This window comes from Microcaecilia unicolor, chromosome 1, assembly GCF_901765095.1.
Source record: "Microcaecilia unicolor chromosome 1, aMicUni1.1, whole genome shotgun sequence".
Lineage (NCBI taxonomy): Eukaryota > Metazoa > Chordata > Amphibia > Gymnophiona > Siphonopidae > Microcaecilia > Microcaecilia unicolor.
This window is the reverse complement of record NC_044031.1, coordinates 216,562,603-216,584,960: the sequence shown is the minus strand read 5'-3', so window position 1 is coordinate 216,584,960 and position 22,358 is coordinate 216,562,603. Positions and strand designations below refer to the sequence as shown.

The following is a 22,358-nucleotide window of genomic DNA, read 5'->3' as shown; positions in this document are numbered from 1 at the left end:
AGGCACGCCCTGGCCACGTAGGAGCCGCAAACTGAGGCCTGCAAACTTAAGGCAGCCGCCTCAAAGGACGACCTTAAGGCCGCCTCCAATCTTCTGTCTTGGGCGTCCTTTATGGCCGTGCCACCTTCCACCGGCAACGCCGTTTTCTTAGTCACCGCAGTGATTAAAGAATCCACGGTAGGCCAAAGAAAGGTCTCTCGTTCACTTTCAGGCAAAGGATAGAGGCGGGACATAGCCCTAGCCACTTTCAGGCTCGCTTCCGGGACATCCCATTGAGCCGAAATTAAGGTGTGCATGGCATCATGCACGTGGAAGGTTCTAGGCGGGCACTTCGTCCCCAGCATAATGGCGGAGCCAACAGGGGCTGAGGGAGAGACGTCCTCTGGAGAGGAAATCTTCAAAATGCTCATGGCCTGCACTAACAGGTTGGGCAAATCCTCTGAGCGAAAGATCCATGCTGCAGAGGGGTCATCCGCTCCATCCGAGCGGGAATCCGTCTCCTCCAAGGAATCCCCAAAGGACCGTTGGGAGAACTCAGATACGCTGCCCTCATCTACATCAGAGGAAACAGAGTCCTCTAAGGCCTGGGAATCCACCCGAGGGCGTTTACTTCCGGGGGCCTCAACCCCTTTATCGGACAAGGGAGAAGGGGCAGCGTTTGCATAAGAAAGGCCTGATGCAGCAGCAAAATAAACTCGGGGGAGAAACCCCCCAGACTGTGCACTTCAGCAGCCTGGGCCACAGCCCTAGACGCACCCTCAACCGGCGCTCGCAAGAGCGGGGGAGAAACATGCTGCGCATCCAAGATGGCGTCCGGTGCGACACTCCGTGAAGGAGCCGGGCGGGAAGAACGGCGCTTAACTTTAGCCGCTTTTCTGCCGCCGCCCAAATGAAGTGCGGCCATGGCATTAACGTCTCCCACCTCAAGGGCGGCCCAAGAAGAAGCCGTCCGAGCAGCGTGGCCGGCCAAGATGGCGGAGGCGAGCAGCGGGGGATGGGCGTTTATGGCGGGAAAAACCGCCGCACCCGAGGAAGAACCGGGACACTGACTGGCCTCCAAACTGACACCCAACAAGGGCGAATCAGACTTTAAAACCCCCGCATCCCCGCTAGACGCGCACACGCGGTCCGGGGAGCGATTCTTTGCGCCCTCGCCCTCCGACGCCATCAGCCACGTGGAGATCAATCGGGGAACCCCCTGCCCGCTACAAAAAGGTAAAATTACCTGCTTTCCGCTCCGAGCTGTAACGACCTGGTGTCCCAGTGAGTAGCTGCAATAAACGTTTAAATAAACGTCGAAATAAACGCCCTTAAGGACGTACAAATTTTTTTTTTTTTTTTTTTTTAAACGGAGCCAGCGGGAGGGGGGAGAAAAGGAGGGACCTGGCACCACCAGGTTTGCACTTGCTCAAGAAGAGCCCTCAACCCCAGGCACTCAACAAAACCTAAAAATTAGGCTTGGAGGCCTAGCCAGAGCTGCTGCTTTGTGTGACCACCACCTGCTGAGATAGAGAACATACTGAGGAGTTTCCGGCAGCACATGACCACATATAGGGAGGCAAAAGGATTGCTCTCTATCTCCACCTGCTGGTAGATGGACACAACCCACCAGTCTATGGATTGATCAGCATGATGATATGGAATGGGACTTGATATACCGCCTTTCTGTGGTATTTTGCAACTACATTCAAAGCGGTTTACATATATACAGGTACTTATTTTGTACCTGGGACAATGGAGGGTTAAGTGACTAGCCCACAGCCACAAGGAGCTGCAGTGGGAATCAAACCCAGTTCCCTAGGATCTAAGTCCGCTGCACTAACCACTAGGCTACTCCTCCACACCTGTCTGTCAAAAAGGCCACTACAGACTACAAATAAGTATCCTTCATGCTCTCCACAAGCTGCTGCATCCAACACAACACAGCTTGGGTGATGAGGCCACCTAAGCCAGCTATCTGAACACTCATGGCGTAAAATATGAACTTACTTCAGCAGGATGTCAACCTTCTTGTCCTCAATGTCCGAGGGCTGCTTTGCCCTCCCCCCTCAAAACTGTAATTCTTCAGTCTTAGCCATAAACAATGCTTTCATGTCTTATCAATGAAGGGGATATAGCCTGCCCATAATCTTAGTGCCCGTGACACGCTCCAAAAAAAAATCTCAGCTGACCCCAGGCCTCTAGAAGCACTCCACAGTCCTGCTATATCAGCCCAGTATGTACCACATCTGCTGGAGACATTGGCAAGTTTCAGGGTTACATTACTCCTTATAACTGATGCCAGTGGAGTACATTTTCTTCTCTGACTCCACAAATTGCATAACCCATACATCTGGAGTGCTTGACAAAGAAAATATAGTTAGGAAGGTTTGTAAAGTGATAAAAGTGAAACTATAAAATATCTACCTGTTTTAATTGCAATTAAAAATGACAGTATCAAGTAATAACTAAAAAATTCCTAAGAATTCAGGTGATAGCTGAAGCAAACCACCAGAACATCATAACTAGAAAAACAGGAAGTCCTTAAGTAATTAAAAAAAAAAAAAAAAAAAAAAAAAACCGGTATAATATTAAGAATATTTACCAACCCAAAAGATCCTGTTTACACAAGCTCTCTTCATCTTGGAATGAAAAGGCAATTCTCACTATGCCTTTTCATTCCAGCAACTAGGCATTGCATTTCTTTACTGCACTGTTTGAACACACACATCCGCCTTTCCCAGAAATTCAGGAGCTTCATTAAAATGTTACCAAATGGGGTCTCTTTCTGAAGTCTGCTGCTATGATATGTTTCCCTTCCCCAGTATCTGGGTTTAAAAAAAAAAGGTTTGGACAAGTTCCTGGCGGTAAAATCCATGGTCTGCTATTGAGAAAAACATGGGGAAAGTCACTGCCTGTTCCTGGGATCAGTATCATGAATCTTGTACTACTTGGGATTCTGCCAGGTACTTGTGACCTGAATTGGCCATTGCTGGAAGCAGAATACTGGGCTAAATAGAACTCAAAAATCAATGGAGAGTACTTTCAGAATCAGAGACTTATGCTTCAGGACTGCAGGAATATTTTATGCCCCTTACTTTTTCCAACTTTTCCCTGTTCCTTCTTGTTCATAGCTACTCTTCCAAAATCTCTAATCATTGACCCTCTTTGTACTTGCATGTGGTGTGTTAAGGGCTTGGCCCATAGGAGCCAGCTCTGTAGATGTTGTGTGTGTTTCAGCAAACTCTCACTCTGTCCAGCAACAGGTAATTTCCATTGGATTTAGTACCTCCACTCATTTTGAAAAGTTGGCTGCTATGGTTTGGTCAAATATATACCTCTCTCTTTCCCACTGATATTAATAAGCATGTTCAGAGAATATAATTAACAAACTTATTACCATTTATTATATTCAGCTAGGGATATTTTTTGTACACAGAGAAAATAAAGTCTAATTTAAATCAAAACAATCCAATGTAATTTGTATTCAAATTAATGAATTTTTATCCACCCTGGCCTAATCCAAACAAGACACTTCTTACTGAATTTAAAGAACACTAAAAGATTTCATGCAATATCCATTGGGAGAAGCTCTGCCATGTCTGTGTCTCCTCCTACACCTTCTCCAGTATACCCACTGTTATTCTGCAGGGTCCTGCTTAGAAAATATGGTGTATGAGGCAGAATTGGAAGAGAAGACAATAGTAAAGTTTCAGGTCTGCGAAACAGGAAAGCACTGCGAAAAAGAATGCTAAAAGAGTTCCAAAATAGAGTACAGAACAAGAATAAGGTAACAATTGAGGGATAAGGAGAGAGAGGAGGGAGTAGCCACAAAAAAGGGCTCAAGAAGAAATACCAACTCAACACTGTAGTACAATTCTCATAGCAAATATCTCCATTCTAAACTGGATGGAAAAGGAAAGCAGTAGTCCAACAAGGATGCAATAAACAAAGCAAGAAAAGGTGAAAGCCGAGATAACAGTTTTAACACTGTAGAGGCCAGGATTCAGAAAAAAAACAGCAGAACCAAGGAGGCAAATGTGGAATAAGAGCGAGCAGCAGAACCAAGGAGGCAAATGTGGCATAAGAAAGAAGTCTATGGTGGTTCCTGAGTGGATTTGTGAAACTAGAAGACATAATCAATACTCTAAAATTGAAAACGTAGAGAGAAGTACGAGGAACAACTCTGAAACAGCAGACGTGTATTCTAGCTCAGACACAGTAAGCGACCCAGATATAGACAAAAGATACTAGTGTTACAAAGTTTGCCAGATAGTATGAGTGGGAAGAATGGGAAGAACTTAAAAAAAAAAAAAAAAAAAAGTTTCTCAGAGAAAGAGTGCAGAACAAAACAAACAAACAAAAAAAGACAAAAACCAACAAAAAAAAAAACACATGAGGGCCAAATATGGAGGAATGGTCAGTACAAAAGTCACTGAGTGAAGAGAACACTACATAGTGAAACTGTGGATGCCTGCAGAATGGAAGTACTGTAGCAAGTAGTTGGGAAAAGGACCAACCAGATGATTCATTGTGTCTTGAGATCTAAGACACAAAGAAATGTGCGAACACTTCTCAATGCCTATTTTTCTTGTTTGACCACTAGAAGAGCAAATTAAGAAAGATTTTAAAAATATATATTAACAGAAAAGCAACTTGACAGCAAAAGATAGATTCACTTGAATGCCAAGTGAATTACCTTGACTGCCACAGCTGTTTTAAAGTGTGATCTGAGAGACTTCTACAGCACAATGCAGTAACATAGAAGTAGTGGCATTACTCCTAGGTTTCTGGGTGAAAACTATTCAGGACCAGCAAGAACAAAACCAGGACAGGACATACCATGCCACTGCTGTTGGAGACCTCTCTCAAGCCTGAACCTCATACCCGACTACTCAGAATCACAATTATCTGATATAGAGGTGTATTTTCAAAGCACTTTCTTACAAAGTTCCACAGATAGTAACCTATGAAACTTTGTAAGACTAAGTGCTTTGAAAATGAGCCCCATACTGAGAGCCAGTCTTGTATCTCAGCAGCAAATAAGATGCTATACACATGAGCTTTTAAGACCACACATCTCTTTTTCAGATAAGTCAGGAACTTGAAAACGCATGCAGAATAATATAAATACATGTCACACAGCCCAAAAATATGCCTGTTCTCTCCAGGATCAATATAGCAACTACTATTCTGCACAAGATGGGTATAACAAGTGAGTTTTCCTTCTATTCCTAGTACTGGTGTCCTCTGCAAAACAGCGCTAAGGCCTTCTACTCTGGACTCAAGCCACAGATTTTTCACGTGGTTGACCTATAGCAGTGTAGCTGTGATTGGTCAGGGAGCCCTGACTGGCGCCTAAAAGGGCGCTCCTGTGATTGGCTGGAGGTTGGGAGTGACTCGGACTGGTTCATTGCTGTGCAGCAATCAAGTCGAGGCTCAAGGAGCATTGAGGGGGGTTCCGAGGGTGGTTGTGGGAGGGTCAGGAGTAATGACTAAAACTTTCTGTTTTATTTTGTTTGATTTCTATTGATAACCTGCAGTATTATAGAATTTGGGGGATCCATGCCGAACTCAGCACCAGGGTTTGCACCAGCTTTCAGTCTGTGTAAATCCTCATACCCAAAGTTGGCTACAGATCCTGACACAATGCGCTATTTCATAAATGACACTGTACCAGTGATTTCACAGTGAGAATCCTCAAAGGTAACTTTAAAACCATACAAGAACGTAAGACCTTTGAAGTCAGAATGATTGAATATTTTAACACCCAACAGAAAGGACTTAACAAGGATCTGGGGTTCCTAGCCCATTATAAACCATAAAGCTGTATGTCTCAGTTGATCACCCTCCCCTCACCTATCCACACCCACCCTGTTAGAATATCAATGATATGCTTTGATGTCTCCATGCACACCTCCTACCCACCCCCCTCCTCCCACCCTGTCAGACTGTCATAGTAATGCTTGAATGTTTTCACTTATATACACTGTCAGCTAGCACATTTGCTTATTTCCGATCTGAGGAAGAAGGGCAACCTTCGAAAGCTAATCTAGAAATGTATTAAGTTATGTCCAATAAAAAAGGTATCATCTTATTTTCTTTTCCATGTTTTATTTTGTTTGATTTCTATTGATAACCTTAAGAGTGGACTAACACGGCTACCACACTCCTCTACTATAAATGACACGCAACTTGCTGCACCATTTTTAGAATAGCGCTGTATGTAGTCCTTAATGTGTGTAAGTGGCAGCAAGTGCTCTTTTGTAATTGCTATTCGTTAACGGTGAGTATAAGTGAATCGGTGTGTAAATGTAATTGAGGGTTCACATGGGTGGAGCATGAGAGGGGCAGTGCGGCCACTTACACATGAAACTTACAGAATACTGTAAGTTATACAAACCTGAAAACAGTAATGGATTTCAAACATGCGTGGGCTAAACACAAAGGAATCCAGTTTAGAAGAAATGGTTCCGTGGAATCTTAGCGGAGATTGGGTGGTGACACCGGTAATTGGGAAACAAAACTGGAGCTGGGCAGACTTCTATTGTCTATGCCCTGATCGTGACTGAATAGATAGGGATGGGCTGAAATGTAAATTTTAAGGGGCTTCGATGTTAGCTTCAGAACTTAGTACAAGAACAGTACTGGGCAGACTTCTACAGTCTGTGCCCTGAGAATGGCAAGGACAAATCAAACTTGGGTATACATATAAAGTATCACAAACCATGTAAAATGAGTATCTTGTTGGACAGACTGGATGGACCATACAGGTCTTTATCTGCCGTCATTTAATATGTAATATATGTAAGCCACAAAAAGTTGCATTTCAGTTATGGCTATTAGTCCGACACCATCCAAGCAGAGAACATGCAGCAAGAGGTGGCACACTAGGGCTTTACAAATCTGTCCTACTGACCTCACAGTCGCTCTAGTTTTCAGGCTGGTCGCAAACATTAGAGGCATAGTACAGTCAGACGTAACTCATAAATACTGATTGCGAGTATAACTTGTCTATCAGGGATTCAATCTCAAACATCACGGTCATTATACTATAATTGCTTCATCCTTAGCAGCCAGGGTACAAGAGCACATTAGGCAATCTCTACCCACCACCAGGCCAGCAGTTGTCTCTATGATCTAGAATGGGTACAAGGCTTTGTGCATCAATTTCCCACCAGACACTTCATCTTTCTAGGGGTTGGAAAACCCATACTATGAAAAGGAAGTAACCCCAACCCCCATTAAAACAATCATTAACGTATGAGGACTTTCAAACAAGGGACACACAATTGGGGGAGGGGAGGAGCAAGCTGAAAAAAATCTGAACAGCAATAAACAGCACTTTATACTACCATAGCACTATTCTTTCCAAAACTAAGAACTTGAAAGTCATAGAGGAAAATGTGCAGACTTGGCACAAAGCTGACACGTCAAACAAAATGGGGCTACTCATTATACTTCCTTCATTAGGTGGAATAAAAGGCAATAAACCTAACGCTGGGCACAATCTGCTTGGCAAAGCTAATTCACTGTGGCAAGACAAGCTACAAATTGTAGTTTAACTAATCCTGGCCGGCCAGCCAGCATGCTAACCTCCCCTTCCCTCAGCACTGCAAGATGCATACTCTGTCTGGACCCAACCAGCCGGTCAAAGAACGCCGGTGTGACGTCACAATTAGCCGTTTCCCGCCTCATACTCACAGCTTCAGCTCGTCGAAGGCTAGCGCCATACCCCCACGCACCGTCTTTCCCGCAGACCGCGACGCACAGGTCCAAGTCACCGGCCGGAAGCAAAGCAGCAAAGGTGGTGAAGTGCCAGGGACGGAACACCGCGCGGGACAAACTGGGCAATACCCTTCGCTCTGCCCCTCCTTTCGCTCTTCCTCCTTCTTTTTCACGTTCTTCCATGCCCGCCCTTCCCTCCGCCCACAGTGACATGTTAGTTTGCGCATGCTCTTTGGAGAAGGAGGGGCACCTGTGTGCTCGCGCGCGCTCATTTCGTTCGTCTGCGTGACTCATCTCGAAGGCAGCAAAAGGAAACAGAAGTAGATGACGTGTGACAGGAGGCAGGGAGAAGGGTCGCTTCTGAATGGAACGTGCTGGGTCCCCTCACATGTGTGACGTCGGCGTTCTAAGAATCCCCGCCTTGGACTAGTACTTTGTGTAGGTTTTGGCTGTGTGCCCTCTGTTGGCGAAGTGATTTGCTGACGCCCTTATTACCAGGATGTGCTCGCCGCCGCCTCGAGTGGCCAAAAGAGAAGTAGTTGGGAAAGGGCGGCAGCGGGATCATGAGGGCGAGAACGTTGTTTTGTTGGAGGATGTTGAAGAGCCTGGGGTTATCTTGTCCCATGAAGCTTGTGTCAATTTGTGGTGTTCTGCTAAGGGAAGGAATAAAACATTCTTCGTTTATGGTTTCGGTTTTTTAATGTAACATGCATTTTTTCGCCAATCAGTGAAATATGAAGAGGGCAAGCCCGTCTTAAGTGTGGGCCAGTGGCGCAATGGATAACGCGTCTGACTACGGATCAGAAGATTCTAGGTTCGACTCCTGGCTGGCTCGTACATTTTTTTTTTTTTTTTTTGGGTGAAAGAATTATTAGTCTTTGTTCTTTTCATTGTGATTTCTAGACATGAGTTGGTGGTGTTTACTACTACTATATAACATTTCTACTACAAGTTCTCTCAGTTTCTTTCTACTTTTTTCATCTTAGCTTTGATGGCTGATATAAAAGTGACATTTAAAGGCAGCCTGGTGTATGAGTTAAAAGATTTATATACGTAGAAAATTTAAGATTTGGCAAGTTACATTTGATGCATGTTTGAAAGAAAGCTAATAATGGTTATTTATTTATTTGTTGTTTCCCACATTTTCCCACCTATTTGCAGGCTCAATGCGGCTTACATGATAGTATCATCAAAGGCGTTTGCCCAGTTAGTAGATAACAAATACAAAGTTGTACAGTCAATTCAATAACCTTAGGGAACAAAACAGAGGCAGGGCCAGTGGCGCAATGGATAACGCGTCTGACTACGGATCAGAAGATTCTAGGTTCGACTCCTGGCTGGCTCGTTCCCATTGTTTTGTTCTAACCTTTTAATATTTCCTAGAGAATAACCGTTCCTAGAGAATAGTTATTTCGAGGGTCCCAGCTTTATGTAATTCAGAATTTGAGAGGAGATCTGTAAAGTGTCAACTTGCTGATAATCCTGCAGCTTTCAAAGGAGAGGTTCTCTAGAGATGGGGAGTGTAAAAGTGAGCTGTGTAGGGGCACAAGGAGGGAATGACTTGCGATGTGAACAGGGATAAAAGAGGAGCAAGTTAGGGAAATGAATCTCAAGCCTGGTCCTGCAGGTACCACAGCCAGCAGTTTTCAGGATATCCACAATGAATATTCATGCCAGAGATTTTGCATGCACTGAATTAGGGCAATGGGTATGCAAATCTATCTCACACCTATTCAAAATAGCTTCAAAACCTGACTGAGTGGGGGCAACCAGTGAGGATCCTAGGTCAGCTGCCACCCGGGGCAAATCACCACTGCGCACTCCTCCACCCCCGGGTGCAGCAGCATCCATCCCCCCAGGTTGCAGCACAACCCCCCCCCCCCCCCCCCCCCCCCAGTGCATTCTTAGCTACTGGGAGCAGCCGCACGGCTGTCAGCTCCGTTGGCTCCCTCTGCCCCAGAACAGGAAGTAAGTAACCTGTTGCTGGGCAGAGGGAGCAGGGAACCAGCGGCTGCTCTCTGTACCCCTCCAGCAGCGTGCACCCGGGGCGGACCGCCCCCACTGCCAAGGACTGGTTTGAGAAGCATTGACAATTAGGGGATGGGAGAGGCTAGATTACCCAGTTCCATGCTGGAAATTGTTGGCCAGTTCTAGTTTTGAACTTAATCTCAGAGCATAGTAACATAGTAGATGATGGCAGAGAAATACCTGTACGGTCCATCCAGTCTGCCCAACAAGATAAACTCATATGTGCTGCTTTATGTGTATACCAGACTTTGATTTGTATCTGCCATTATCTGCCATTTTCAGGGCACAGACCATAGAAGTCTGCCCAGCACTAGCCACGCCTCCCACCAGCAGCGTGGGATTTGTAGTACCTGGTCCTGTTCTGGACATCCTATAATGCACCAAATGGGGATGGTCAGAAATCCAGGGCTGTCTTAAAATATCCAGCCTGTAACTGGGTAACTTTGCAAGAGGAAAAGTAAGCAAGTGGATAGGAGACCAAGAGACTGAAGGAACAAAGGAGAACAAGCAGGTGAGTGGAGCATTCTTGAATCCCGCTATTTTCCAAAAACGAGTTTCAGTTCAAAGTGGCGTACAATTTTACAGTTAAGTGAAATTACAGTAGTGTTATTCTATTAGAAGGTATATTAGAGTATTTGTAGTTTTTGTAGTTAATTGAAGAATTTTTTGAAAAGTATGTTTTCAGTTCTTTTCTGAATTGTAGGTGATTATTAATGCTTCTTATGGCCTTGGGTATTGAGTTTCACCATTTAGAGCCTAGGGGAAAGGGCAGCTAGGGGAGCAAGTGCATGGAAAGAGGATTCTTTTGAACTCAAGCCTTAAGTTCAGTGAAGATACCTTCTCTTCCAGAGCCGTAGAGCACTTACCTAAAAGAAGCTGTACTCCAATCCAGGTTTTAGATGAATAAAAATAAAGCCTTTACTGGTTGTTTAAAAAAAAATATATCATTATAAGAATAAAGTTGGTGTATTTGTTGAAACCCTCTAGCTCACTCTTATGAAGCTTCAATCATCACCACCACCACCACCACCACCACCACCCCACTCTCCTGTTCTTCAACATCTCCTCTTCCCTACCCCTCTACAATCCAGCATATTCCTCCCTTTTCTCTCTCCCTCCTGTATCCAGCATATCCCCCCCCCCCCCCTTTTCTCTGCACATCTCTAAGTTCCATTTTTATTTCTTATACAGCTGTAGATGTTTAGCTTTTCTTTTGGCTGACAGTGTGCACTGTTGTTCAGACAGTAAGATATACTCTTCCTTTTATCGATGATCTAACTTCTGGAACCTTTAAAACAAATCTTCCTAGGCAAATCTCAATTCCACTGGTTCTCCTTGGCCTGATAAAGGGACTGATCTGCACTGCCAAACTCTTAAATACCCACCATTAAAACCATGATTGGAGCAGATCCAATACATTCCCACTTTGATGTATTGGAAGCTGCATCTGGAGCTGTGGGGTTAGCCTGCTTCACACCAGGAGCATTGGTTCCCTTGCAGTGTGGCTTCCTTACAATGGTATATGGTCACAAACCATTCTCCCTCCAGCCAGGGTAAGATAAGTACATAAGTGCATAAGTATTGCCATACTGGGAAAGACGAAAGGTCCATCAAGCCCAGCATCCTGTTTCCAACAGTAACCAATCCAGGTCACAAATACCCGGCAAGATCCCCAAAATGTTCAAAACATTTTATACTGCTTATCCCAGAAATAGTGGATTTTCCCCAAGTCCATTTAATAACGGTCTATGGACATTTCCTTTAGGAAGCCGTCCAAACCCTCAGCTAAGCTAACTGCCTTTACCACATTCTCTGCCAACGAATTCGAGTTGAGTGAAGAAACATTTTCTCTGATTCGTTTTAAATTTACTACATTGTATCTTCATCGCAAGCCTCCTAGTCCTAGTATTTTTGGAAAGCGTGAAGCCGCTGGGAGTCCTCGATGACATGGACAGAAAAATAGCGGCAGCGAAGTCAAAATTCTTGATTGTGCCAATTAAAAAGGCACAAAAATGAGAAGCATGTACGCACGGCCTAAGAGGGCCATGACGAAAACGAAAGGAAACTTAAAGGAGCCAAACTAAGAAATAAGGGACTTTTTTTTTTTTTTTTTTTTTTAAGTTTTGTATACAGAGTAAAGAAAGTAAAACTAAAGAGGGAGAAAAACTCTGAAAAAGTCGGCAAAAACTAAGGCTCTTTCTCTGGGCTGAGGAGAGAGACCGACGAAGCAGCCACTCTCCACCACGGAAAAAGAAAAAACTGAGCGGGACTCTCGCGCAACAGGCAGGAAGACGCACGCGCCCCGCGCACATGGAAGACTCTGGCAAAGTTTTGTTTGTTTTGCTTTGGCAAATTGCTGTTTCTAGGCCGCCATGGACGTCGACCCATCAGTGAGAACAAGCAGCCTGCTTGTCCTTGGAGAAACCTTGTTTCTTTCTTAGGCCCCCCAACAATGGTGGCCAGCTAGGCTATCGGCTAACCCTTAAAACCGGCATGACAAAAGCTGATTTTTTGCTCCCTCGGGCTGCCTGCAGTCAAGCAACTGAGCGCTCCCTCCCTCCCTTTGGGTCCAGCCAGCTACATCTCTCTTTCCTCCCTCTACCCACAGCAGTAAGCCGCAGTGCGGGCAGCGCTGAAGAAGGCACCTGCTTCCGGCTGCCCCGGTCCGTCTCGCTGCTTCATCCTACCTTTTCAACTTCCTGGGAGTGGGACTAAGCAGTGAGATGGACCGGGCCAGCTGGCAGTAGCTGTCTTCAGCACTACCAGTGGCTCAATCACTGCCCAAGAAGGTTTTATTGAGAACAGGAGACAGCATGATGTGAAAAAAAGCTGAAGCCACGGAGGTTAATATCTTTCCCTTTCCCCACACAGCCATCATCCCCATACAAGAAGCCAGAGGGACAATCTGTGGACATTGGAGGGCGTTTGGATTCTGGATACTGTCCCCCCCCCCCCCCCCCCCCCCACACACGCACATAACCAATACAGTGTCATCATAGTGCCCTGTAAGCTCTGCTAAAAGATTGATGGAGCCATGGGTGCATGCATAAAGGGGCATGACCAAATGGATGAACACCTTTGAAGAGACTGCAGATGACTGTTAAGTTGTTTAATGGTTGAGAAGCTGGGCCACAGATGCTTCTTCAGAGTCTGCAGTGGTCCCAAAGGAAACAAAGTGGAAATAAAAAGGAATTTGGAAACTACGGACCTGTTAAGTCTGATCTCTGTGGTGAGTAAATTAATGGAAATGTTTCTAAAGCAGAGGACTGTGAGGTTCCTGGAATCAAATGGATTGCAGGACCTGAGGCAGTATGGTGTAACTAGAGGTGATGAATGTGATTTGTTTCTTTGACTGGGTGACCAAACAGTTGGATTTAGAAGGAGCACTAGATGTGGTGTACTTGGATTTTAGCTTGGCCTTTTACACAGTTCCGCATAGGCAACTGATAAACTTAGTGCCCTCAGTATGGGCCCTAAAGTGACTGACTAGGTTATAAACTGTAGTGGAAGGAGACAAAGGGTAGTGGTGAATGGAGTTTGCTCTGAGGAAAAGGATGTTATCAGTGGTGTACTGCAGGGATCGGTCCTTAAGCCACCTCTTTTTAACATCTTTGTGAGTGATATTGCAGAAGGGCTGTCTGGGAAGGTTTGTCTCTTTGCAGATAAAGCCAAACTCTGTAATAGGGTAGACACCTCTGATGGTGTGGATAGCATGAGGAGGGATCTTTCAAAGCTTAAAGAATGGTCCAGAAATTGGCAACTAAGGTTCAATGCTAAAAAATGCAGGGCTATGCATGTGGACTGCAAAAATCTAAGGGAACAATATAGTCTAGAGGGTGAAGTACTTTGTGTACAAAAGAAAGGCAAATGTGATCATATCAGATGATCTTAAGGTGGCCAAACAGGTAGAAAAAGTGATAACCAATGCCAGAAGGATGCTTGGGTGCATAGGGAGAGGAATGACCAGCAGGAAAAATGAGGTGATAGTGTCCTTGTATAAGTCTCTGGTGAGGCCCCATTTGGAGTACTGTTTACAATTCTGGAGATTGCACCTTCTGAAAGATATAAACAGGATGGAATCAGTCAAATCAAATCAATTCTTGTATACCGCTAATAGTCCCTTTCCAGGGTTCATTGCGGTTTACATACTAGGTGAGACAAAAGCCGATAATGTTGGTGTGAGGTATGAGAACAATTAGATACCATTGGTGTAATGCATGAGACCAAAAACATTATAGAAAAGGATAATGGATGATACTAGGAGGTAGAAGGTCAATGGATTGTTATGAAGCAGTCTTTGGAAAGAGAAAGGTTTTTAGCCTCTTCCTGAAACTAAGGTAGCTGTTTTCTGTTCTGATGGCAATTGGTAGAGAGTTCCATAGTTTATCTCCAAGTACAGGGAATAGAGAGAGCTGAAAATCTTCTGATTTCGAACTGTCTTTTGAAATGGTGATGCTAGCATCAGTTGTTCTTTCAATCTGTTAGATTGGACCAAATGTAGCGAACTGGTCTTAGCAATTCAGAGGTGAAATCCTCCAAGATTTGAAAAACTAAACAAGCAGCTTTGAACCTGAGTCTTTCTGCTATGGGAAGTCAGTGCAGTATGTTGAGTTGAAACACTAGTATATCTATTTAATCTGTATATTAGTCTAGCAGCTGTATTCTGTATGATTTGCATTTTCTTTCTGATATTGACACTCAAGAAATAGAACATTACAATAATCCAAGTGAGGTAGGTAACATTTGAACTAATAGTACAAAGACTTTTTGGTCGAAGAATGAGCTAACTAGACATAGCTGTCTAATTTTGAACAGTGCTTCCATAGCTGGTTAATATGGGAAGAGAAGGTGAGTGAAAAATCAAGCAAGACCCCTAGTATTCTGGTTTCAGACTCAACTGTAAAGCTTTGACCATTGGACAAAGTTATTGATGATGGAGCCTCAACTCCCTGATTTCGGAACCACAGGACCTTGTTTTTTTGCACATTCAATTTCAGTTTATTGGTCAGGTACTAACAGCAGTCATGCCATTCGCTACAGACTGCGTTGTATCTCTGTTTGACGCTGTCACTGGTAAGAGAAGCAGGATGTCATCTGCATAGGATAATAGTAGTTCATTAAGTCCCAGGTGTATTGAGGCAAGGGTTGACATAAAGAGATTGAACAGAATAGGTGGGATCCCTGTGGCACCCCACAGTTAGGAGAAGAGTAATTGGAAAGTTGGTTGTTTTGCTTGACAGAATAGCTTTGATTTGAATTCACTGAACCATTTGATCACAGTCCCTGTTATTCCTATCTGATCCAGGTGTTGTAGCAATGTGTGGTCAACCGCATCGAACGCCGGTGATATATTGAATTGGAGAATTACCTGGTCGCCTTTGCATAGCTGTTGTTTGACATATATAGTTATCAGCAATGGTTCCGTACTATGTGATGATCTGAAACCAAATTGTGACCAGTTATATCTTTCCAGATATAAAGAGAGTTGTTTATGGATGTAGGTTTCTAATACTTTAGTAAAAATGGGTATGCTTGCCATTGGAGGGTAGTTTGCAGGCAATGTTACATCTAACCCAGATCCATTCAATAGTGGAATACGAACAATTTTGGCCATATCAGGAGAAAGAGAGCCAGTTTTTAACAGCTCATTGTGTAATCAGTTTACTGCTTCCATAGGGATGGATTTGAGTAGGTATAATGGGCATTGATCCAGGGAGCAGTTGGCTTGGGAGCATTTCAACAGCAATGATCTTACATCCTCAACTGTTAGTGGTTAAAAAGATTCCCAGTTTTGGTCAGTTTTGAGTCCTTGGAGTGTAGGATCTGCGGTTGAACTATTTTCCTCTGATGGAGTAGCTTTAGATAGTTCAGACCTAATTTGGAGGATCTTATTAACGAAATATTCACTAGGTCTTGGGTGGTGGGACATGTTTTCTGAGAATGTTTATCATCATTAGTGGAAGCTAGTTTTTTAATTAAGGAGGAAAGTTTTTTGTTGTCAAGATCATCTTGACCTATTAGGCTGCTATAGTACTGGTGTTTTGAGTCAGCTACCTTCTTTTTGTAGTGTCGGAAGGCTAACTTCCATTTGGATTTATCAGTAGTATCTTTTGTTCTTTCTCTATTGCTTTTCAAGGAGTCACCATTCCCTTTTTAGGACGGAGAGTTCCTCTGTAAACCATGGTGAATTTCTGGCTTTCACCTTGGTGTCCCAGTGGAATTTGATCGAACCATGTGTAGGAGATGAGGTAGTGAGGGAATCTGTTTGCTCAGACCAGAAAGTGGCCTCATTGATTTTACCTCTGGTGGAGATGAGTTTGGAGGACTTGTGCCTGGATAAACTTGACATACAGATATCAATGGTGAAATCCAGTTGGAAGTGGTCAGACCATGATATTAGCTTCCATTTGAATGAACTGATCAAGTTACTAGGATAGGAAGTTATGAAGTCTAATGTATGGCCTTTTTCATGAGTTGCACCCTCAGAGAATGTAGTTAGTTCGCAGATACAGAAAATGTTCAGCGAATTATGATTCTCTAATGTAAAGCTGCCAACTGGATTGCCATTCGTAGAACAGGGTTGATCCAGTTCTAGGTTTTCCCTGTTGCATGCAGAGACTTGTAGTTCTGATTTCCCCATTGTATTCCGTAAAGACTACAAGTCCCAGCATGCACTTGGCTAAACCCAGGATTGGATCAAACCTGTCCTGCGAATCTCAATCGAGTTGGTAGCCTTACTCTAAAGTTACGGCAGTTCTTCCGCCTATTTCCTCTGAACAGGAACATATACCTGCTACTGCAGATCTGGAGTCAGCTGTATTATTTGCTCATAGACATCCCTTCAGCATCTGGGTATAGTTTGTACAGTGAGAGAAGTGATGATTGTTTGGTGTCAGGTGTTGCGCTTGTGAGCTCCTGTGCCCAGCGAACCACAGATGCGACACACTCGGATCCGAGCTCCGCAAGACGGCCGGACAATTCTGAACCTTCACCTGGAGCGACCCCTTCCCCCGGGGGTTGAGGACCCAGGGCCAACAGGACTTCCAAACACCAGCCGGAAGTAGTGGCTTGCCAAGCGCCCGGTTAGAAGTAAGGCAGAGGTTGAGGCTACAGCAAACAAAGTGATGGTCAGGATTCAGGCAATGGTCAAGGGAGGCAGCAAACAAAGCGAAGGTCAGGATTCAGGCAATGGTCAAGGCAGGCAGCAAACAAAGAGAAGGTCAGGATTCAGGCAATGGTCAAATTCGCTAAGGCACCAGGAAACACCACAAACTCCACCGAAGTTGAAGCCGAAGCAAAATGATGACAATGTTCTGCTCTTAAGTAGGCCTCCCATCAGAGGTTCCCTGCCCCAGCTGCTAGGCGAGGAATCTCATTGGGCACACCCATGAGGAAGCTTCTCAAGATGGCTGCCTCTCAGGAACAGATACAGATGAACCTCTCAAAATGACTGCCCCTCCGATGAACCTCCCAAGATGGCTGCGTCTCAGATGAGCCAATCAAGATGGCTGCCTCTCAGATGAACCTCTGAAGATGGCTGCCCCTCAGGAACTGATACAGCTGAACCTCTCAAGATGGCCACCACCAGGAGTAACAAGGTAGGAGTGTAACATCAGGTGAGGGCCAATGGCAGGCTCCATCTTCCACTCCAGCTGCAACTAGGAAAAGAAAGCAAATTCATAAAGGGTCCAGTCCATGAAAATCACCACTGTGTGGCAAGAAAAGAGGACTGGCAACTCTGGGAGTTCTGCAGATGAGGGGCCAGGACAAAGGTGAAAGGTTAACAGACTGCAATTCAAAGCAATTAACTTCTGCCTCCTAGTATCATCCGTTATCCTTTCCTAGAATGTTTTTGGTCTTGTGCATTACACCAATGGTCTTTGTTCCCATACCTCATACTAACATTATCGGCTTTTGTCTCACCTAAAATGTGAACCGCACTGAACTCTGGAAAGGGGAAATTAGCAGTATACAAGAATTGATTTGATTTGACCTAGTATTCTCAGTTCCCCATTTCCCAGATGTACTTACTGGTTACCAGAACGGTTTGAGGGGACAAGTCGTGATGCAAAAGGTCAGCACAGCAGGCAAGTGTGTTTTGAAAACTTGAGTGCTGGTATTGTAGAAAGAGTAGCATACGAGCATGAAGAAAGCTTATAGATGGGAGAGACACTCCTAAAAGAAGCGTTGTCTTGGGAAAGAGGTAGCCATTAAAAAGATGTTTCATTTTTCTAACGCCACCTGATCTAGACCTTGGAATTTCAGCTGTTGAAGGTTGAGGAAATAAACACACACTGCAACAGCCATCTTGGGGAAATATATAGCATCTGTTTATGAGCAGTTTCAAACCTCTGGCCAGTTTCCCACCTGCTAATTTATTAATGAAGATAACTTTGGAATTCATACAACAATTACTTTATCATACAGTGAATTTTACAGATGACATATTTATGGCTATAAATGCACAAATTCTGAGGTAAATGAGCACACCACCACTGAGGCCCGCGGAAGCAAGTGATGCAGGCAGAGAGAAGGGCGCTCAGCTGAGAACAGTGGAATTTGCACTGTTGAAAAGTAGAGTTGAGGGAGCCTACAGCTGCTGTTGGTAATGCATCCTCTGAGACTTAAGTGGCAACAGGGATAGGACATGCACGTGTAGATAAGGTGGCAGGTAATGCATTTTGGACTAGTTTCTATAAATGGAGCCTAAAAAATCGGCAATGAAAACAATAGTTTTAAGCAAGTAGGCTTTTTTTGAGGGGTTACTGAGTATTGGCACCTTTTCCATTGTCTGCTAAAATTGACCCATGGTCTCCAAGTTTTAATGAACGAGCTCAGGCTCTACACACCAATTCTGCCTTGTCATATATTCTGTGACTGGTTGCAGGGGGCCTGGCTATTGTGGGATGGGTCCCTCAGTGATCACTCCGCCTTGAAGGGTGGCCTTGCATTTGAGTACCGGCATCTTTTTTGATAGAAAAAATGCACTGGCACTTTCTATAAATCTCACTTAAAGTTAGGCATGGTTTATAGAATATTGCTTAGTGCCTGGAGCCACAACGTTTAGGCGTGAACATTTACACCAGTGAAAAGCAGGGTGTAAATCCCTGTGCATAAATTAGGCACAGATCCCTCTAATTCTATAACAACGCACATAAATTACAAACATGCCTGTGACTTGCCCATGCCCCCTTTTCAGGTTCACAAACTAGAAACAAAGTTGTTCAACCTCTTTATAGAATACGCCTACAAAGATGTGTGCACAAATTATAATTATTGCTAATTTGTGCCAACAATTGCTTGTTACTGCTCAATTATTGGGGCTGACTGGGTCATTATTCAATGGAATTGCACAAGCAAATTGGGCACACTCCCAAATTTACATGTGCAACTCAAAGCGCCATATATAGAATCTGGGGGTTTATGACTGATAAATATAATGCAGTAGAATGGAGATTTTTACACTTCTTACATTTTTTTATTCTTGTTGACAATGTTAACCAGGTCTAGTGCTAATGAAGCAAACTGCAAACAAATATGAACCCATCTGCCCCTCCCCCCCCCAGACACACACACATTACCTAATTCTGCTCAGTGCTTCAAATGTTCTTCTGTATCTGCCTAACTACCTTACTGTATACAAATCCATAAAACCTCAGAGGAGGTGTGGTCTAAACAGGCTTTGAATCACACAAGTCAAAGGGTTCAAATTCCATTTCTCCCACTTACAATCCATATGGAAGAATATGTTGCATGGTAAAAGGGACAATGAAATACATGAGGAAGCCACCCCAAGAAGGAATACATTTACTTTGCATAGCTACATTTACTTAACTATTAAGTTAAAGCATCTGTTGATGGACCAGAAAAACAATTATGAAAATCAAAGACTTATCCAGTTGAAGATGCCATCAGGCATAAGTACATAAGTACATAAGTAGTGCCATACTGGGAAAGACCAAAGGTCCATCTAGCCCAGCATCCTGTCACCGACAGTGGCCAATCCAGGTCAAGGGCACCTGGCACGCTCCCCAAACGTAAAAACATTCCAGACAAGTTATACCTAAAAATGCGGAATTTTTCCAAGTCCATTTAATAGCGGTCTATGGACTTGTCCTTTAGGAATCTATCTAACCCCTTTTTAAACTCCGTCAAGCTAACCGCCCGTACCACGTTCTCCGGCAACGAATTCCAGAGTCTAATTACACGTTGGGTGAAGAAAAATTTTCTCCGATTCGTTTTAAATTTACCACACTGTAGCTTCAACTCATGCCCTCTAGTCCTAGTATTTTTGGATAGCGTGAACAGTCGCTTCACATCCACCCGATCCATTCCACTCATTATTTTATACACTTCTATCATATCTCCCCTCAGCCGTCTCTTCCCCAAGCTGAAAAGCCCTAGCCTTCTCAGCCTCTCTTCATAGGAAAGTCGTCCCATCCCCACTATCATTTTCGTCGCCCTTCGCTGTACCTTTTCCAATTCTACTATATCTTTTTTGAGATACGGAGACCAGTACTGAACACAATACTCCAGGTGCGGTCGCACCATGGAGCGATACAACGGCATTATAACATCCGCACACCTGGACTCCATACCCTTCCTAATAACACCCAACATTCTATTCGCTTTCCTAGCCGCAGCAGCACACTGAGCAGAAGGTTTCAGCGTATCATCGACGACGACACCCAGATCCCTTTCTTGATCCGTAACTCCTAACGCGGAACCTTGCAAGACGTAGCTATAATTCGGGTTCCTCTTACCCACATGCATCAGGCCCAACTCATTTTTTTGAAGGTACACATTTTTAAAAGATCCAGCCAGAATGACCCCCCCCCCCCCCCCCCCCCCCCCACATACACACACTCACTTTTGTGGTTCTTTATTGTGCCACTTCCTCTCTCAGCACTGTTGTTCTCCCCTCTTACTAAATATAATATTTAGCGCTTTGAGGCACAGTATATTTACAATGTACCCCGTGTTCTGTATAACAGATCTCTCACAGAGTAGAAATTGGTTCATCCAAAGAAAGCCTCAACTTTTTTTTTTTAAATCTAAGGTGAGCCATAGGAGTGCATTCCAATAGCAAAATTCTGACCCCCCCCCCCCCCCTCATGTATAGAATGTTTGTACGTTTGGGAAGCTTGCCAGGTGCCCTTGGCCTGGATTGGCCGCTGTCGTGGACAGGATGCTGGGCTCGATGGACCCTTGGTCTTTTCCCAGTATGGCATTACTTATGTACTTACTTATGTACTTATGTACTTTGTTTCTAACACATTCCAGCACAGCTCTGATGAAATGCCTACCTGTGGTGAAAGCACAATTACATATCTCATCATGCGCAAACGCTGTTTTATAAACTCCATTATTATTTTGGTAATAGTTTGATATGTCAGAATATGCAGAGCCATGCAAACCAGCAAGAGCTATGAATTTAAACTGCCTCCCCTACAGCTGCATTCTCTGAAACATTTGCTGCATCTCTGGATTACAGATACATAGAAAATGACGGCAGGTAGAGGACATATGGCCTATCCAGTCTGCCAATCCATATCGTCCACTATCTCTTCAGAACAGCAACCATTTCATGTCAACTGATCCAGATGAAAGCTTCAAAGGTTCCCTCTTCCCCAGGTCATGTAAAGGGTGGTGGTGGGGTGGGGGTGCATGCAAACCAATTAAGCTTGACACTTTTCCAGGTTTTGAACCAAAAGGGGAAAAGAGTGGCATCTGATGCTAATCCACTTGGCCACACAGAAAGAAGATATAGCTGCGTTTATGACTAGTTTTGAAGAGCTCTGCTTCCTTTATCAGGCCAATATACCAAAGGGAATGCGGGCTCTCAAAAACTACTCTCAGATGTATTAAGTTAATACAGCTTTGACTGTTGATTTTTATTTCTTAAGAACCAAAAAGATGGTTATATTTAGCGCAATATTTGAAAGAACTTATCTGGGTAATAGCATCTACTACCAGTTACTAGTAGCCTACTACCAGCCCTAGTCAGCGTAACTACCAGTTACGCTGACTAGGGCTGGTCACTGATTTTAAGCAGCATTATTTGAATAATGCTGTTGAAAATCATTGCAAACCACCCCAGCACTATCTGGTCCATGAATGGAGTGAGAGTGGTCTTCGGAGCTATCTGATTAGCAGCAACGTTCAGTCTGCTAACTAGATAACTTTTACTATCAGGTTAGCAATCTGCACAGTAGTACCAGTCACTGCTGAATCCGAATATTCAACGCCAGCCACTATTCAGATACTGACACTGAATATCCAGATTTATTTCGGTGGCAGCGGCTGGTATTTAAAAAAAAAAAAATGCTGACCACCCCAGCATGTTGACCCAATAAATCCTAAATCAATGTCTTCCAGCTGGCCCAGATAGAAAACACATTGGTTATTGAGACTGGCTGGTTCAAGGGCCCTTTTACTAAGTCGAGTAGGTGCCTATGAATGCCAATGTTGAACTACCACCCAGCTACCGTGTGGCCCGGGCTGTAATTTCATTTTGTACGCTTATCCAGTAGGCGAGCTGGAAATTTTCCAGTGTACGGTGCTAACCGAGCAGTAATTGGCATTGTAAGCGTGCCGACGATTACCACCCGGTTAACGCATGA

The 22,358-nt window shown here is 44.1% G+C and overlaps 1 protein-coding gene and 2 non-coding genes across 3 annotated transcripts in view; 2 read left to right on the top strand and 1 right to left on the bottom strand.

Moving 5' to 3' along the window:
* The window catches only part of SACM1L (SAC1 like phosphatidylinositide phosphatase), a 140,222-nt gene extending 132,345 nt beyond the window's left edge, over window positions 1–7,877 (bottom strand). The window contains exon 1 of the mRNA XM_030204311.1: window positions 7,684–7,877. Coding sequence (XP_030060171.1) covers window positions 7,684–7,712 — 29 coding nt within the window. The 5' untranslated portion in view covers window positions 7,713–7,877. The remainder of the gene's footprint in view (window positions 1–7,683) is intronic.
* Window positions 7,878–8,469: 592 nt separating this feature from the next.
* Window positions 8,470–8,542, top strand: TRNAR-ACG. The gene has a single exon. It is a non-coding gene; the product is annotated as a tRNA-Arg (tRNA).
* A 437-nt stretch (window positions 8,543–8,979) lies between these two features.
* Window positions 8,980–9,052, top strand: TRNAR-ACG. Its single transcript has one exon. It is a non-coding gene; the product is annotated as a tRNA-Arg (tRNA).
* The last annotated feature ends 13,306 nt before the right edge of the window (window positions 9,053–22,358 follow it).